General features: G+C 47.3%; 2 protein-coding genes across 6 annotated transcripts in view; one reads left to right on the forward strand and one right to left on the reverse strand.

The window, feature by feature from the left end:
• The window catches only part of SIK2 (salt inducible kinase 2), a 135,452-nt gene extending 127,784 nt beyond the window's left edge, over positions 1 to 7,668 (forward strand). For both annotated transcript variants that reach the window (XM_076002501.1, XM_012749552.3), the window contains exons 14-15: positions 67 to 158; positions 859 to 7,668. In XM_076002501.1, coding sequence (XP_075858616.1) covers positions 67 to 158; positions 859 to 1,492 — 726 coding nt within the window. In that variant the 3' untranslated portion in view covers positions 1,493 to 7,668. The remainder of the gene's footprint in view (positions 1 to 66; positions 159 to 858) is intronic.
• PPP2R1B (protein phosphatase 2 scaffold subunit Abeta) overlaps positions 4,299 to 18,522 on the reverse strand; it is a 37,294-nt gene continuing 23,070 nt past the window's right edge. Inside the window, exons 15-17 of one of the 4 annotated variants that reach the window (XM_012749555.3) lie at positions 14,181 to 14,302; positions 5,490 to 5,570; positions 4,299 to 4,441 (exon numbers count right to left, since the gene is read on the reverse strand). In XM_012749555.3, the coding sequence (XP_012605009.1) occupies positions 4,349 to 4,441; positions 5,490 to 5,570; positions 14,181 to 14,302 (296 nt within the window). In that variant the 3' untranslated portion in view covers positions 4,299 to 4,348. Of the gene's footprint in view, positions 4,442 to 5,489; positions 5,591 to 14,180; positions 14,303 to 15,569; positions 18,203 to 18,522 lie in introns of those variants that run through there. The other 3 variants (XM_076002502.1, XM_012749556.2, XM_012749558.2) reach the window with 3 other exon arrangements.

Consider the following 18,522-nt stretch of genomic DNA (forward strand, 5'->3'; position numbering starts at 1 on the left):
TGATGACTGCATCCTAGGTGACAGTATATTGTCATGCTGTCATGTATTGTTTTTCTGCTCTTCCAGAAGCCCAGCCTTCTGTCAAAGGCCCAGAACACCTGCCAGCTTTACTGCAAAGAACCACCGCGGAGCCTTGAACAGCAGCTACAGGAACACAGGTGAGGGGGGCAGTCTTTGGTCGAAGAACTCACTCTTGTGGAAGTGCTAAGATGCTGGATGTGTTGTTCTTTCCCACTCGTGTGTGCCACAGTGTCTTCAGGCATGACTGCTACTGAAGATATTCCAGTGTCCCCAGAGTATTAGTCTGTCAGGCAATAGCAGCCCTCACATGTGCGTTGTTCCTTTTCTGCCACTGTTTCTCCTTGGGGATATGACTAGACCTAAGCTTTCACAATCAGTGGCCCAAAGCAATTAAAGTGGGTTAGACTGCAGAGAAGGCCTCTGTCCTTCCTTGCCTTAATTCATGCCTGCATGCCTCGCTATTAGAAGCAGGTTGGCCAAGGTAGAATTACCCTAATCCATCAACCTACAGATACCTGCAGAGGCCATAGTGTGATTATCTCCCCTTCTAACCACTCAGGATGGGAAATCAGACTCTCATTTTATAGGGAGAAAAAACTCAAGCGTCTTAGAGAAAATGCATTCCTGCTCACTTTAACACTGCCTGAATTAAAGGACAAAAAATGAGATTGGGTTAAAAAAAAAACCCCACTATTAGTTCCCACTATCACTTGTTTTTTCCTGACATCGGAAAGAGAGGCGTGGGGAACCGAAGCTAATGACTGGTATTGGATTTACATTAAAACTGCCATCACTTGAGAAGATTTAAAATTCTTTCCTTTGGTTTTGCCAATTTAGGCTCCAACAGAAGCGACTCTTCCTCCAGAAGCAGTCTCAGCTGCAGGCATATTTCAATCAGATGCAGATAGCAGAGAGCTCCTACCCACAGCCAAGTCAGCAGCTGCCCCTTGCCCACCAGGAGAGCCCCCCACCATCTCAGCAGGCGCCCCCATTCAGCCTGACCCAGCCCCTGAGCCCCGTCCTGGAGCCCTCCTCCGAGCAGATGCAATACAGCCCTTTCCTCAGCCAGTACCAGGAGATGCAGCTGCAGCCCCTGCCCTCCTCACCGGGTCCCCGGGCTCCTCCTCCACTCCCTGCGCAGCTGCAACAGCAGCCACCACCGCCGCCGCCGCCGCCGCCACCACAGCAGCCAGGAGCTGCCCCAGCCCCTTTACAGTTCTCCTATCAGACTTGTGAGCTGCCGAGCACCACTTCCCCCACGCCAGACTACCCTGCTCCTCCCGGCCAGTACCCCGTGGAGGGAGCCCAGCAGAGCGGCCTGGCAGGGCCAGACTGCCCCAGGAGCTCAGGACTGCAGGAGGCCACCTCGAGCTACGACCCACTGGCCCTCTCTGAGTTACCCGGACTCTTTGATTGTGAAATGCTGGACGCTGTGGATCCACAACACAATGGGTATGTCCTGGTGAATTAACCTCGGCACAGGAAGCGAGGTGGGTCAAGTGAAGGAAGACTTTGTATTTCTATTTTTATTCCAGCCTTTCAATTTGAAGCTTATTTTCTTGCCCTCTCCCTAATGGGGAGAAATCAAGTCGCCCAACTGGAATCAGCGGGCCTGGCTGGGGTGGAGGTTGCTTCCTCCTGCCGCTGTCCCACCACGAAGTTTTCTGTGGCAAGTGCTGGAACATAGTTGTAGGCTAAAGCTCATGCCCTGAGGTGGAGGGGAGCAAGCTCTCGAGGGAGGCACCACCAACTGTTTCTATAAGAAGACGTTCAGACCTAGGTTTTATGCAGAATTTACACCAGTTCATTATCAAGGGAAACCTTGGTGAAAGCAGGCAAAATGTGTGCCATTGCATATATATGAGCAAACAAAAAAGGCAATATATTTTTCACTGAAGCTGAGCAACAACATGTTGCTTCAAGGCCAATCAAGAATACATAATGAAATTTGATGCACAGGAAATAAAGGAGAGTTGTACTTTGTCATCGAATCGTAAGTTCTTAGCTGCTGATGCAAGTTGTCCCCAAGGCTGTCGCAAAGCAGTGGAGCGCAAGCTGTTTCAGGGGCCCCTAAATGACAGCTGGTACTGACCCCTGAGACCGGCCGTCGCCTCCATCTGGGAGCAGACAATACACGTCGTGAGAAGGTACCCCTGGGCTGCTGAGTGTCAGAATGTGCTCAGGGCTCCAAAGATGTCACCCGTAGAACCAACAGGAGACCCACTAATGGAGGCAGGGGGCAAGAAACTGGAGAAGGCATCAAGAGCAGCAGCCCCGGGCCAGGGAAGACAGGCTCTCTCTGCACAGTCTCTTGTGGAGACTTCTGGTTTGGGGGCAGTTGGTCCCCGGAGGCCCTGTCGTCTCTTTTACCATGTAACAGCTACTCTGACTCACACTATATGTTGCTAGTAGTTTATTGAGCTTTGTATATTTGGACAGTTTCATATAGGGCTTAGAAATTTTAAGGACACGAAAAATGAACTTTTATGTCCCATGTGAAGTGGTAGTGCTGTGCCTTTCCCCCCAAATCATGCTTTAATTCTTTCTTTTCTGTAGAAACCAACAGTTTTCCATTTATGTCAATGCTAAATCCAAAGTCACTTCAGAGTTTGTTTTCCACCATGTGGGAATCAGCATTCTTAATTTCCTTAAAGTTTTGACTTGTAATGAAACATTCAAGTATAACAGCAATATTCAAAGAACCACAGATGTGTTAACCATTTAAGCAGATCATCTGCCAAACACGTTGTATTACTAGTAAAACTTAACCAACCCTTCCAATTCATTCATCAGAGTAAGTGAAAAATAGATGCTAAAGCTAGTTAACTATAAACCTAGAAGTAATGAGTAATCTGTCATTTGGGCAGTAACATCCAGGTGTTACAAATTCAGTATTATTTATAAAGATTATAATTTCTGTCCTTTAGAATGGCTTGTCCTATCAGCAGATGAATGCGTTAAGCACAAAGCATCTTCCTTAAAGCACAAAGAAGAGAGATACTACACTGATGCTGCATCTAGAAAACACCTTTAAGTTGCCTTTCCTCTTTGTAGTAAGTGTCCAGACAGGCGAGGGGAAGCATGGAAAACCTAGGGAGTTCCATTCTGGCCCTGCAGCCCCATCCCTAGCAGTGCTGGCAACTTGCAGTTCTTGTCGCCAGCCAGAGTCTGCCTAGTCACTGGGGCTCCATGTCGGTGCCAGGATGCTTTGCAGAGGCCCTGTGCTTGGGGTTGGACTCTCGGTGTCAGCAGGAAAGGGTAGTGTAGGGGCTGTCATTTCTGTGATTTAATAACACAGTGACAGTCCAGGAAGAGTGAATTAAGTTCCTTCTATGGATTGCTTTTTCCTCCTCGTGCTTAAGATTGATGATTTCGTGAAATAAAGAACATCATTTCATTTAAGAGATCATTTCATTAAGATCTCTAATCTGTTTTAAGTCTTTGCAAAATAAGCTAGTTATAAAACAGGACTTGATTTGTTTAAACTGAAGGAGGATGTTTTCCCAAAATATACTACAGGAGTGCTATAATATTTACGAAATTAAAATGCCTTCCAGATTGACAGTGGGGGCCACTCATTCCAGAACTGCAGGAATGGTACGGTTACAAATTGGCATAAACTCCTGGCCCCCAACAAGGCCGTGAGCTGCTTAGCCCAAGAGACCTAGGAGCTATGGCGGGACAGTGAGGCCGACAGATGAGGGACTACGGAGAGGCTACGGGTTGGAAGGTTAAGGGACCCAGAGAGAGATGGGGAGGCAGCCAGCAGCAGCCAGGCCCAACAGGAACCGACGGACATGGCGGCAGCTGGACACTTGCCTGGTGAAGAGCACGACCCCTCCTGCTGGAACCTGTGTTGTAAGCTCTATTTGCTTATCTCATTTATTTCAAGCAGAAATCAATAAATTCCATAACCATCTGTATTTACTGAAATGTAAGCTGGTGAGAGGAGACTGGTTCTGTTGGTCAGTGGGGTGTTTGCTCAGCCCTGTCTGATCATCTCTGTTGTTCTGTTCCCTAACGAGTGACCGACAGAAGCTTCCAAGCAGTTCTATCTTCATAAGTACTAAAGTAACACTACGATGGCTTAGTACCACTCTTTTCATGAGAGGCTACTTTGCAATACTGACTTGCTTTCCAGTCTGTTTCACGTCAGCGGTGTGTACACTACTGTATGATAATCGTTAGCTTTATTATCTTGTAAACCAGGCTCCTCTGAAGAGACTTTGGTGAGATGAACATGAGGTAAAAATTTCATTTGGCAAAAAGTGCAATATGTGTGGTACTTTCTTTATTTTTTATGTTCTTTTTTTTAATCCAGGGGTATTTAGTCTCTGCTTTGGGAAAAATGCACTAGTTCTGCAATTTCCAGTTGGGCATGTGTGTCTCTAGTATTTACATGCAACTGATACGCTGGTCCCTGTAAGGCAAATAGAGCATGTTAACACAACAGAAAGAGGGCGATGTCCTGTTTTTAAATTCCCCATGAGCTATGCTGACCATCCCCAGCCACCCTCTAGCCCCTCTGCCCCACCAGGCCTGCACTGCCCTTTGCCACCTTGGGAACAGGGATGGAGGAAGACAGTTCTCTCTACCAACAGCCTCCAGAACCCAATGGACGGGGGGCTGTGCCCACCAGGAGGACCAGACATGGGACTCAAGGATTGTTAGTGTAGATATGAGCAAAACTACTGTTCTGTATCCAACTTTGCCTTCTAAGAAAGTCACGGCCTTTTCTCCCTCCAAAATAAAGAACTTCCAGGTGTTTAGACCGTGGCCTGCAGTCAGCTGAGGTGAGACAACAGGAGCCTGGGACTGAACCGGGCCCTCGCCTCTTGTGCTCCTCCTGACTCTGGCCCCTGCAGTGATAGTGGGCCTATGCTCTGATGGGGAGGGAGGACCACCCTGTGGGGGTGTCACCCTCTACCCTGTCCCCCACCACCAACGGACTAATGGCCCCAGCAGAAGGGATTTGTCAGGGAGCTGACCGATCTCTCTGACCACACGTTGGGTGTCACTAGTACCTGAAGGCAGGGAACTGCTTAAAGAATTCTGTCCAGGTGTTAGACTTGGGAAGAGGGTATACTGTCAGCTAGAGAGTGATCAGGTGATCAGCCAGAGACTAGTGAAAGGTGCACAGTAGCAGCTTCTAGTCCTAGTTGGTCAAGGGGCCCGGGTGTGAGGCGCAGGCACCAGGATGTCGTGAGTGTGTGGTGCGACCTTTGCGTGGGTCCTGCAGCCTCTAGTCCAGCCCCAGATTCATAAATATATTGGGGTCAGAGTTTTTCTACTCTGGATTACATTTAAAAGCCACTATCGACAGTTACACTTAAGCTCCCTATTGGCTTAAAGAAAATTCATATTCCATGTAACTTTTTCACATTCAACGTCCTTCAGAGACAATACTTAGTGTCATTGCCAACACTGGTCCCACTGAACAGTTGCTGAATCCCTGTGCCGGGGCTGACCTTGGCTGCATCTGTACCCCTAAACTGGGCTGCCTCTACTGCCTCCTCGGAAGCCACCCGAGCCGCTCGGTCTCTTTGTGCCTAGACATCAAAGGTAAAAACTGGAGAACAAGCAGTAAGTTGGAGTCATTGTATAGGCAGGGAACTTTGATCATTTTGTTACTTCTGGAAATTTTTTTTACAGAACTTATCTTCAGAATGATGTGTGGAAGACAAGAACAGTATCATCTGCCTCTGTTCTAAGCTGGACAAAAAAACATTTTAAAAATTTATATATCTCTTCTGACGGGTTCCATAGTATGGTCCTCCCAGGCCTGTGGCCCAGGGAAGCGACTGTAATTACAGAGCTCTTTGTCTGCCCCTTGTCAGCAGCAGGGTCAACTCCAGGCCCCTTTTGGGCCTGGAGTCTCTGATCTCCCAGTACCCTCTCACATACTTATTTTACCATTTTTTCCCAATCAAGTAGCCTGGCTGCCTTTGGAAGACTCACGCCATCCTAGTTGCACCACCATCTTTTGTCCACACCTCTAGGCAGATTTCAACACGCTGGCAGATTGGGGCACATACTAGTGCATAGATTGAGAAACGGGCAGCAGGACAGCCCATAGACTTAGAGTTTCGATGGGTCCCACCCAATGGCTTGCCTGTCCACAAGGAGCAATAGCTTATATTTATACGTGAGTTTACCAAGCACTTTCACAAGTAATCTCTTCAAATCCTCACAACAACTCTGTGAAATTAGCTGGAAAGTTATCGTCCTTATTTTTCACAGCTGAGGAAACCAAAGCTCTTGGGAGTTTGTGTGACTTATCCGAGGTCACAGAGCTGGCGAATGGAGGAGCCCAGGACAAGGACTTGGGTTGACTGCTTCTGGTTTGGGTTCTCTAGCTTCTCGTTGTGTGAGAAGCCCTCCCTTTCCCCGTCCATCTGACTCTTTTCATAAGCGAACAGCTGTATAAACAAAGCCCCCATTTTAGTCAAGCACAGGGTGAATGTGACATTGTTCCCACAGCCTCATTCTCCACTTGACAGCTGCCTGGCTTTGGAGGGGAGGTGCCTTTCAGGTGACACTGCAGTTGTCCAGGTGGCCTTGCATGGAACAAGGCTGAGGGAGACACAGACCCCACAGATCGGCCATCCTCTCAGTGTCCAGTTAACTACAGAAGTTTAGGCTCGCATCAAAGATGTCTAGTTTTTCCAAGTTACACAAAATAGTTTCCTATAGAATTATATGATGGAAGGACACATCCCCCTGGATTGCCAAGGAGCTGAATTGCATGGTGTCAGGCCACCACTGCAGGCCACCAGATTCAACCCTAGGAAAAGGGGCTGCTCAGAGAAGAGTCACAAACTCAGCCTTTGTCCTGAGGAGGGGAGTAACGTTTCTTTACAGTCAATCCCATCAAGTAAAAGTGCTTATTAGACACTTTTAGGATTAAAAAAAATAACATACTTTATTGAATACTTTTTCTTTTCAGAGCCAAAGCTGGTAGGTAGGGGGGAGCTTTAAAAATAGAAGTACAAAACAACATCCTGGAAAAATATGACCCCAAATGGAATAATGTTACATTAGTAAATACAGATAACTGGGCCTCGCCGCTGGCTGTGTGATGCCTATCTGCTCAAGATTTGCTCAGTCAAGGAAATTCAAGTGGTGAGATCTTCCCACTACTACTGGTAAAAGAAATCTGCCTTCACCAAAATCTCTGAAGGGGAAAGAAGCAGAGAGAACAGGAAGTTTGCTTCACTTCGGGGACTGCAGTTTAAGAAATAAAAGGGATACAGAGATATTTGCACTTTGTAGGAAGGGCAAGATTATTGCTTATTTCTGAAGGGAGGTGGGTGGTTTTGCTGGATGTTTGGTCTGTGAAAGAGTTACTTTTCATAAAGTTAACCTAATTGTAGTTATTTTTTCTGTGTTTTTTTTAAATTACTAAAAAAAAAAAATTGGTGAGTTCAATAGCTTTGGTATTTTGAGTGCAAATCATAATAGCTCCAATGTGAAAAAAAATCAAAGTGTAACCTGTCACTCAATGTTAGAGAATTGCCTAAAATGCAGTGTAATAAATGATCTTTGTACCAAATGGTAATTTAAATGGGGTAATTTTCTGCAAGGAAAATGTACTGTTTTTATGTTTCCAACCCTCTTGAATTAAAATAAAAACAACTTGTTTTCTAAGAGCCTGGGTGATATGAATGCCAGGTTAATGAGATAGGGCCTTGGGTGGAATTTTAAAAGTGTGGAAGGTGGCTGTGTTCTCTGAGCTCTGGTGCTCATTTCAGGCTGCAGAAAAGGACAGTGGATAATATATTCTCATTGACGTCAGCAGGGTAAATAATACCTTGCTCTGAATCGCCTGAGTACACGTTGGCCACTGCAGATCGCTGACGGAAGCACTGCTCACCACAGCCTGCCGGGGACAGGGCCCCGCTAGGCACTGCCTAACGACTGTTCCTTGCTTTCCAGAGTCTCAGGGCAAGGCCCATCAGCCCAGGTAGCCTGGGTAGGAGGGGAGCAGGCTCCTGAGGCTCTTGTCCGGCCCCCCAGGACAGGCAAGCTGCAGGCCAGCGGTGGGGAGGGGCTCCAGTCTGCCAGGAAAAGACACTGCTACTTAGTCACAATGTCACATCTCTGGGGTCTGCCAGGCCTCCATGCTGTGCCCATACACACCATAGACTCCCTCACAGGGACAGGCACCCTTTTGAGACCCAACTCCACGCCCTCAGGGTGCCAGAGATTCCATTTGCTGAGATGAGCTGCTCTCCAACTCTGGGCGTTTCAGTGCCAGACCCTGAGTGAAAGGGCAGTGTTAAATCCTGCCTTCTGGCAGCAGGAGCTCAACTGGGATTTGGCTTCCCTCAAACGATTCCGGTTGAGACCATGCTATAGAACTGAGGATGGGCGGCTGGCTGCGGGGCAAGGGTGCAGGAGGCAGAGCTGACTTGCTGCCCAGCACCACGGACGCTCAGTCCTGCCTGAAGTCGGCGGTGTACCCCTTGACTGCCCAAGAATTCCGTATCAAGGAGTTTCTTTTTTTTTTTTTTAAAGAAAAAACACTACATTTCAGTAATGATGTTTCACAAACTTTTCCCTTTCCCACCAAATTTCTCCATTTTTATTCTATGTTGCCAAAAACAACCCCAATGCCCAGAGTATGGGCAAACATAACAGACTGGCCAGAACCTCAGTGGCTGGTCAGGTCTGCAGCGCCCCAGGACACCCTGCAGGGCTGCACCCTGTGGGGACCGCAGGCCCTGCTCCCCACACCCGGGCCAGGCATTGCACGCACTTCCCAAGTCGCCCAGAGCCCTCTCTCCTTGCAGGGCGTGTGCGAACAGGGCCTGAGGCTGCTCCTTTCTGCCCCACCAGGTCTTGAGGGATCCCAGTCCCTCTGACGTGCTGACAACAGCACTGGGCTCTCTTCCAAAATATCATGTACTTAGTCACACGACTTGGGACATAGAATTTCAGGAGGTATCGATTCCTGGATCCCCTGAGGCCCACCCATGGACCAAGGTCAAGGACCCCCGACTCAGCTTCCCCGCTTTTCAGAGCTGAGGTTCTGACAGGGTCCTGTTCTGCTGAGGGGATTCCAATCCCTCCCTGGGTGGACCCAGGTGAGAGGGAGCCTCGCACTCTGCCTGCACCCTGGACACTCTGGAAGGAAGTTCTGGGCTTTGTGTACTAAATCCTGGGTGCTATGTGGCTACAAAGGAAATGCCACCTGCACAGCCCAGAGCTGCCCTGCCCTAGAGGCTGACGACAGCATAGCTCTGCCCTTCTCAGCCCGTGACTTCAAAAGCTGCACAGCTCTCAGGGGATGGAATATGGTACATGGATTATCCTAAGTAATGTCTTTTAGGAGACAGATGTGGGCCTTAACTGAAACAAAGGGGTTGGGCCCTCACCTTGGACATGGAGCCATCACTGGCATAGCTGCCTCCGCCCGGGTGTGACGCTATGACTGCAAATCACTGAGGCCAGACCTCGGCCAGAGCGGGGAGCTTGCTAGGTGCTTCCAGCCACTGGTCTTTGTCACAGGCCTTCCTGCTGATGATGCCTCACTTTGAACACTCTTCTAGGGGGCTTTCCTAGGGACGACTGACTCAGAGCCTGTCAGAAATTGGCAAAGAGAACGGGTTCTGAGCCCAGACAGAGCACGTGCTGGGCTGGGTGGCCAAGTGCAGTGCCTGGAAAGGAGGCGGGAAGACGCTGTGCCATGGGACGCCAGCTTCCCTGGAGCTGAGCCCCCAAGACCCACCTGGGCAGAAAGTTCAGAAAATTTGGGCCTGGAGGAAATGAAGCATCAGGGATCCAGCCTCTTGAAGGGAAAACTGAGTCACTCTCTCCCTCGGTCTCCCTCCTCACTCCCCAAAGACAAGAAATAAGGGGGCCCAAGATGCCCCAAAAGGGGCCAGACTGAGAACTCTGAACCTGAGGTGTTGGCCATTACCACCCCAGGGCCACCTGCACAGTTGGCAATGGGACGCGACTGAACTGAGAAAAGCCACCAAGGCCTTTCCTACAAGCACACCATGCAAGGGACTCCGAGGTCACTGCCTCCCTGTCTTCCAGGTCTGGGGCCCAGTAGAACTGCCTTCTGCTCGCTAGAGAAGCCAAGGTGTTTAGCGGGGCCCCTGTGCCAGCAAAGTGAGGGCCAAAGGGCAGGCAGGCAGTGGGAGGGAACACCACAGGGCTGAAGGGGCCAGGAAGGAGCAAGGCTGGGGAGCACAGGCACCCACCCGAGAGAAGCCACCCTGGCCAGGAAGGCCCTCCAGGGAAGGGGGGTGCCTGCTCCTTCTCTGTCTGGGAGGCAGCAAAGAACCTCTGACCAAGTCCTCTGCCTCTGGCAGCACTCTCAGCCCTGTCACTAACCCGGGCAAATCATTGTAAAGGCTTGTTAGTGCCAACAGGAACTTGAAACACTGGCTGGCTGACTTAACTCTCAGGTTTTTGTTTTGTTTTGTTTTGTTTTGTTTTTTAGAGATAGGGTCTTGCTCTGTTACCCCGGCTGGAGTGCAGTAGCAAGATCATAGCTCACTGCAGCCTCCAACTCCTGGTCTCAAGCGATCCTCCTGCCTCAGCCTCCCGAGTAGCTGGGACTCCAGGTGTGAGCCACTGCACCTGGCTCTTAGCTGCCACATTTATCATGAGGTCCAAATGCAGCCTGGCATGGCACAGCTCTCTAACATGAAGACTTCTCCAGTCTGCCCGAATGGCTTGTCATAGTATCTCATCCTGCCTGTCTTCTTTCAACTCTTGACTCTCCCAACACTGGACGTAGAAAATGGCTGCTTGCTGCCTGGGAAATCTCTCTTCACAGATGTAACAGTGGTTGTCCTATTGTGACCACCTGTTCCAAGTTAAGAACCAAGAACTTTGACCCAGGATTTCTGAATTTTCAGAAGAGTTCTGGGTAGCACCGGCCCTTGGGTACCACAAACATAAGAACATCCTTAAGAATCTATGTCCCAGCTAGCTTGGAGGCCTTTTTCATCTCCAACTTTTAGGTCAAACTCCTGGGTGGAGAAGGGTTGGAAAGCCTGGGGGAGCCTCCCCGTGCAGACCGCTGCTCAGTTTGCAAGCCCCACAGTGGGGAAGGCACCGAAAGGAGGCCAGAGCCTGAGGACACTGCTCCAGCAGGTCCTGTGACCAGCCTACTTCTGATGTGTTGGTGGACTTCGGGATCCAATTCTCTTAGCTGGATGGAGGCTACTGGGGATGGGATCAAGTGTCCTTAGGCTTTGGTTTTTGTTGTCAGTCCTCAGGTTGAACTCGGCCTCCTGTAGTATTTCTGGGTTTGAGAGAACTAATCCTCTGGACCAGAGTTCAGGCCCTTGAGGAGCTCCTCAGATTGCCCTGAGATTCTCAGGACAGCACCTGGGCACCCCAACCTGCTGTATCTGGAAGGACACGGACAAGCATAGCCTTCCCTGCTCCAGGAAGCTGGCTCCAGTATAGGCCAAGGTAACTGAGGGGCGGGATGGTCCCTAATTCAGGCTGGCCAGAACAGCCTGGTTCCCCAGCAAGAGTGGGTTTAGATGCAAGGAAGAGACAGATGCCAGAAGGCACAGGCCAGAGACCTTGGGGGCCCAAGTGACTCTCTGGGTTTGGGGAAAATACAGAAAACGGAGCCAGGTGCAGTGGTGTGTGCCTGCACTCCCAGCAACTCTGGAAGATGAGGCAGGAAGATCACTTGAGCTCAGGAGTTGAAGGCAGCAGTATGACCACACCGCTGCACCCCAGCCAGGGTGACCAAGCAAGATCCTGTGTCAAAAAAAAAAAAAAAAAAAAAAAAGAGGAAAAATCAGAAGTAGGAGCAAGAGTAGAAGGAACAAGGGACACAGAAGGTGAGGTCTGGGCTGAGACTCAGGGTGCAGGGGCTGCCTATGGTCAGCGTGTGTGCAGGACAAACCGTCTGGACAGAGAGAGAAGAAAAGGAAGAGGAGGGTGTATTCAGTAAGTCAGTGCCTGCAACCATTATTTATGGGTGCTTTACTTGATTTTAGTCTCCAAACCTGGGCTCGGCATGGAGACTGAATGTCCCTCACAGCTGCTCCTTCCTGCAATAACAAGACTGACATCACTGTTGTCAGGGAAATGGTGTTTTGATTAAAATCATGTGACAGCTACTTCGTGATTCAATAAACAAATCCCCTGTTAACCCTTGTCTGACAGAGGCCTGCCAGCAACTCTGCCAGAAAGCACCCAGCGGCAGAGCAGGGTGTAGGAGGTGGCTCACGGTGCTCCCTGGCAGGTCCCACATGGGGGGACACATGCGACATCCAGCACACAGACACCTCTGCAGACTTCAAGGGTGCCAAGGAGGCACGCCTCACCAAGAGGAACTGGCTCTCACCCCTTGGGCCATTTTCTCTTGGACCTAGTGGTGGCAGGCCCAGCCTGGAGCGTCAAATGGCTCCCTGAGGGCCCTGAGGCTACCTGAGGACTGAGAAGAGTTCCCAGGGCTCTCCACAGCTAGGCCTTCACCCTTACCCCATTTGGACGGATTGGCGAGTTTGCTACGCACCGCAGACAGTGAGGGGTTAAGGACGATTTCTGGTTTGCAATTGGATGACTTCCTGGATCACTCACTTGGCTGCTGGCCCCTGACATGAAGGGCTCTGCCTGGCAACAGCCAATTCCCTTTCCATCTCACCCTCAGGTCATTTTCCTTAAGTGAAACAAATGCAGGGAAGGCTCCCTGAGTCACCAGGCAGAGGATTTTTCTGGATTAAATGAGCTACAGCCTCACAGGCCTAGCACCACCAAGCCTCCATTCCTGGAAGAGTCCCAAATAGATACAACATAGTTGGGGGAGATTCACGACCACCTGAAAAACAGAGATGACGGCACCTACCACCTAGGGTTGTTGTGAGGATTAAATGAGATTTGATCAAGTGCTTGAAAAGGTGCTGCACAGCTCAAGGAATGGCAGCTGATACTGTGTCCTCAGCTTGTGGAAGGCCCAGCCAGGGGCCTTATCAGAGCTGAGCAAGTCGGCCGTGGGGAGGCCACCTCAACGTTCCACACTCGTGTCAGGTGCATACCATGCGTTTAATGGCATGAGGAGTTGGCCCTGAATTTGTAGGAAAACATAACTCTTTTCTTCTCCTTTAAGTCTATGGTTTAGGTCTGAAAAATATAACACCATCTTGCTCTTTCAGCCAAGCTCTTTTCCCTAAGGCCAAGTTCTATGAAGTGGATGTGAGGACGTGAAGGGCTGGCCACGTCAGGCATCTGTCTGTCAGGGTCCTGGGCCTGCCGAGGCTACCAGCACAGTCACCTGCCCTTCCTCCCACCACACAGCCCACTGCAGGATCGGCTGGAGCTGCCAGGACAACAGTGTGCAGCCCGGCAGGAAGGTGAGAACGTTCTAAGATACATGACTGCAGTTCAGGGCCTGGACGACAGGGAAAATCGTTTTTGTGGCCTCCGTTCACATAAAATGAAAAGCCATGAGATTTCAAAGGCAGACTTTTTGATGTCAGAATTTTGACTAAGCGAACCCACTGGAGTGGGTGTGAGACTGCCAAATTCTTCCAGTGAACTAAATGCAGCCTGACATCAGCACGAGGAGGCTGAGCCTCTCCGTGCTCCTTTTCTGAATGCATCTGTAAATCATAAATCACCTCCTGATGAATGGCCCTGGGCAGTGGCCAGCACCAACTTTGATTGCTGACCTGAACCTTTTGTACACCTTCTCCCTGCAGAGTGACATCAAATGGGGCTTATAAAACATTTGAACTATTACACAGAAAAACTTGACAGAAATCATTTTTATCTTGAATAGAAATAACTACCTGAAAAGAACTGTAGCAAATCACTTTCTATATACTGAGGAAAATGGAAGTAGCCCCTGCCTATAAGCACCTCTGTCTACTTCCTGGGCTTGCTCTCTGACTGTGGTGAGATGACAGGATAGACCTCGCTCGAGCCACAGAAGTGACAAGAGTTCTGACATCGAGCCCACTCCTCATACAGTATTCCCATAATACAGACAGCAAAACAGAGCAACTGGCTTCAAAAATATACCCTCCTGGCCCCTAAAATGGGCTGTCCCCTTGGGGACAGGGTAAGAGGTACTGCTCCTCTGCCTATCCCGCTGCATCTCCCTGAGGACCAGGCCACACTGGCTGCCCTCAGCCCTCAGAGGGCAGGACTCGGCCCCAGGCTTCTGAAGCACTTACCTTCCCAGTGTCCTCTCCAGGTACTCTGGGTCTCAGGAAGTGGTTCTTTTCAGCCCCAGGGGTGCTGGGCGTTTCACTGTCCTTCACAGGAAAATCTAGCTTCCTCAGCCTTTGTGCCACCACTAGAGATACAGACAGTGGTGCTGTAACTGTCCCTGACCAGGCACATCCCTCCCCAGCCCACTTGTAACTCCTGGCCAGGATACCCTCGGTTTTCTAGCACCAGGATGGGAAGCCCAGCAACCTACGAGGACAAGGCCCCTGGGCAGAGAAAACTGGTTCAACTCAGGACCCTATCTAAGGTGCCTTTCCCTCAGAAGTCATACGGAGTGCTGCCCCACGGGGCCTCATGGTGCCCAGCAGGGTGCTTCCCCACATCTTGGTTATGAACAACCTACAAAACCCTTACCAGACAAAAAAGACCCAGCTCCTTTCAGAACTAATAATACCAGCTAAGAGAACAACTCTGGAGAAAAAAATGGCTTGGCTTTTCTACGCAATGAGTAATTAAACTCTCTTCATCCTCCAGAAGATTTCCATCTCAACTGAACATTATGTAATTTCCTGGAAACAGCAGGCTCGTGGAGGCAAACGGGATAGGCAGACTATTCTAGGTACAGAGAAGACTGGAGACATGTGAGGGAATAGGAAAGAGAGGAGCAAGGAACTGAATGGAAACAAATACTGGAGAATCAAAGGGAAACAATTACATAACACCGGCCGGCAATCACCTCATCTGTTACGGCAAGAACATGAGGTGACAGGGCCTTCTCCCTCTAATTTTATATCCAAGCAGTGGAGAAACAAGAGGCTTTAAGATAGGAGTGTCACAATAAAGAAAAGTCAGAGGAACTGAAGTAGAAGGCAAGAGGATAGGACAAGCACCCAACTTGTTTGGCTGCCCTGCCCTGCCATCCTCAGGGGGGATGGAACCAATGTGATTTCTATGGGAAAGTACCAGACTTTGAGTTCAGTGACAACACAGCGGTTAATAAAGGAACAAAATTGTAACAAGAAAGCATTAACACAGCTTAACCACTGGGCCAGGAATGACATGTTTGTTTCCCCTGGAGGTCTATGCAAGCACTTTGGATGCTTGCAACTTGGATGGCAACATGCTGCCATCTCTGTTGAGTCAGATGTCCAGCAAAGACCCCCAGGGGCCCTGCATCATGGTGGCCAAGCTGTGGTATTTCTGTGAGCAGAGGGCTGCCCATTGTTTCAATAAGGCCTCATCAGGCACCACATATTAACCTTTTTTTCTTATGAAACAAGATGTATCTTTAGGTTCACATCTTCTTGGCAGCACAGATGGAGAAACAAGATCTGGTCTCTTAAACCTGTTGGGGTAAAACCCACATAAATTGTAGAAAGAAACACAAAGGTGAATTCCACTGTGGCTGAGACATTTTTATTGGCATAGGTTTATGTGTGTGTCTCTGCTTTACTTTCCTAATCAACCAAACAATTGATGTAAACTTACTAGGATGAAAAACAACAGCAATGTATGCTGAAGGCAATCAGACAAATCCACATAGAACTGTTGCCTAAGTCAGGAGACTGGAGAAGGGCCACATAAAGCTTGTTTCCTAAGAGCAGAAAAATCTTTAATTATGTCGATGAGAAAACGAGACACAATGTGCTACTTTTGGTGGCTTATTCCACGCACGCAATACACCAGAGGACATATTTTAGAAATTCATTCATAGAACACATTTTTATTGAGCACCTATTATGTATACCAGACACTGTTCCAGGTGCTGGTGATACAGAAGACAAAACAGACAAAAATCCCTGCCCTTACAAAGCTCCTAGAGCTTATATTCTAGTGAAATCAAGATAGGAAAACTAATCCATGGATAAAATGAACCAAAGAACAATTCTTAAGAATTAACAAAAGGGATTCCCTATTGCTTAGGTCAGAAACAAACAATGAAGCTCCTCACCGTGACCCCCAAAAGACAGGGCCCCAGCTGAGCTCCATGACCCATGCTTGAGCAGTCAAGAGCTACTGTCTCTCTCTTCAATAGTCCATGCACAGGGTACCCCAGGGGGATACACAAGGGCCTCTTAAGTCTATCCCCAAACCAATGAAAATGACATTTCCAATAAAGAATAAAGCAATGGTTCCAATGCAAATGGTTTCAAGCATCAAGACAAAGTCTCTCACATGTGAAATTCAATGAAGAGAAACGTAACTTGCAGGTCATAGAAATAAAGAACCATGAAACTAAAATTTAAAATGTTTATAGCATAATAGTTTAAGACATTAAAATGAGAATGTATAAAAAGATTTTTTCTTAGGAAAATATTTAATCCTTGGCCCAAAGTCATGAAATGGAAACTTACTATAAGGTTATTTGGCAGTCTAAAATGCAGGCAGATAATTTCTGATTTAAAATTTCTGTTCTGTTTTTTTAAGGTATGATAAACTTAAAAGTATTTAGTCAGCTTGGTTTTATATAATTATTTAATGTACAAAGTTTTATAGGAGTCTTTTGGACCTTCACAAAACAGAACAGGGCTCCCTAGATTTAAGAGGTTGTGAATGAAATCAGCAATTCAAAAACTAAAATAAAAACAAGCAACTACATAACAAGATGCACAGAGAGAAAAATAAGCTACAGTAAAACCTCATTAACTAGAATTCATTAGAGATAAGATCAGTTTGATTAGGTGAAATATATAAATAATTTAAAAAAAAAATTTAACTTCTCCACAAAATACATACATATATATGAAGGATAAAGAGTAAACTGAATGTATCTTTATAAAGGTGTGGCCTCCTACAGATTCTCATGGAAGGTCTTATATGATTAAAAAGACTGGTACTTGGCATATCACATGGTAAATGGGTGCTTTTTAAAGAGGGCTTTAAAATTGTTTAAGTAGTTCAAACTGCTTCCTTAAATGCTATTAATTTGCTTCAGTAAACTCCTCTGGTTAACTCATTATCTTCAATTTCAGAATTAATGAGGTTTTACTGTAAAAGTAGAAAAACAAACACTTCAAATGATAAGATTCCAGCATCACCCATACTAAAAAATTTGCAAAGAAACTTCAGTTTGGAAAGCTACTGTACAATGTAGCAACGTAGCAAGGACCAGACTCCTGAAAACAGAACCAAGAGGAGTAGGAAATCTACTCAGTATTATACCTGTGGCTGTTCCTATACTCATTTGAAATATAAAACTGCAATCTTACAATGAAATAGTAGAACTACTGCTTATTAGGAAGCACTAAAATAAAAGTTTCTCCAGAAAGAGAGAAGTATTTTTGAATACAGTCACGGTGGTAAGCTGTTGAAATTAAGTTAAGTGTCAACATCACACATTAGCAGCAAGATGCATCCACACTTCAGGTTTCTGAGTGACATGATTACAGTCAAAATCAAGCAAATAAAAACCAAAACAACCAATACATTAACCCTGAGCTTCCACGTTCCTGTTTCATGACACCAATGCAGACCATCATAATCCAGGAAAATGTGGTTTTCTCTATAGTCAAGTCTCAATGTATCTCCCAAATAGAAAATTTATGAAGTTATCCTAAACATGTACATTTAACTATGGAATGATGGAGACACACACACATATATGTAAACATCAAAAGAATCACTCCATTCCACCTCTGGATCCAAACCCATCCAGGCTCTGTCCAGAATATTAAGTGGCTGGGGCCTGATTAAACAGTGAGGATGCAGGAACCCCGTTGGTGCCGGATAAAGCATTAGGACACAATCAAGAGATGACTGTACCAAGTGTCAGGAATTGATTAATAAGAATGGCTTTTAAATACGTATCCCAACAAGGAAGATCAGTAAAAAACAATCCCATTTCATCTTTTAAAGAATCAAGTCACTGAAATTTGATTTCTTCTAAGTTGCTGCCATTTGCTTGGATGAGATCTTGAAGGTTTTCCATAGTTTCTCCACCCAGTTTAAGAACACAATGTCTAGAAATCTGTGATAAGAACTTTGTAAAGGCTTTTCCCTCCTGTTCCTCATTATGCCAACGCAAGAACTGGAAAATTCCAAACAAAATCAGGTTAGTGGTACAGAAAGTTCATGAACGATCTATGTGAATATTAAGCATGACAACAATGATCCTAAAGCATGAGACTAAGAACTTCTCATTGTAGTCATTTTCTTTACTCTGCCAAACCAGAAGTTAAACTTCAAAAATTGATTAAAATCCAAACTAAAAAGTGCTTTTACCAGTAACAATCATTTTCCTATCCAGTCCTAGACATGGAACTGAGAAAATGGCCTATTCACTTATGAGAGAATGATGGGCCAAGAAGTTTCTAACAAAGAGGGCACCAGCATTCCAGAAACTCACCA

Source organism: Microcebus murinus, chromosome 4 (genome assembly GCF_040939455.1).
Source record: "Microcebus murinus isolate Inina chromosome 4, M.murinus_Inina_mat1.0, whole genome shotgun sequence".
NCBI classification, from domain to species: Eukaryota; Metazoa; Chordata; class Mammalia; order Primates; family Cheirogaleidae; genus Microcebus; species Microcebus murinus.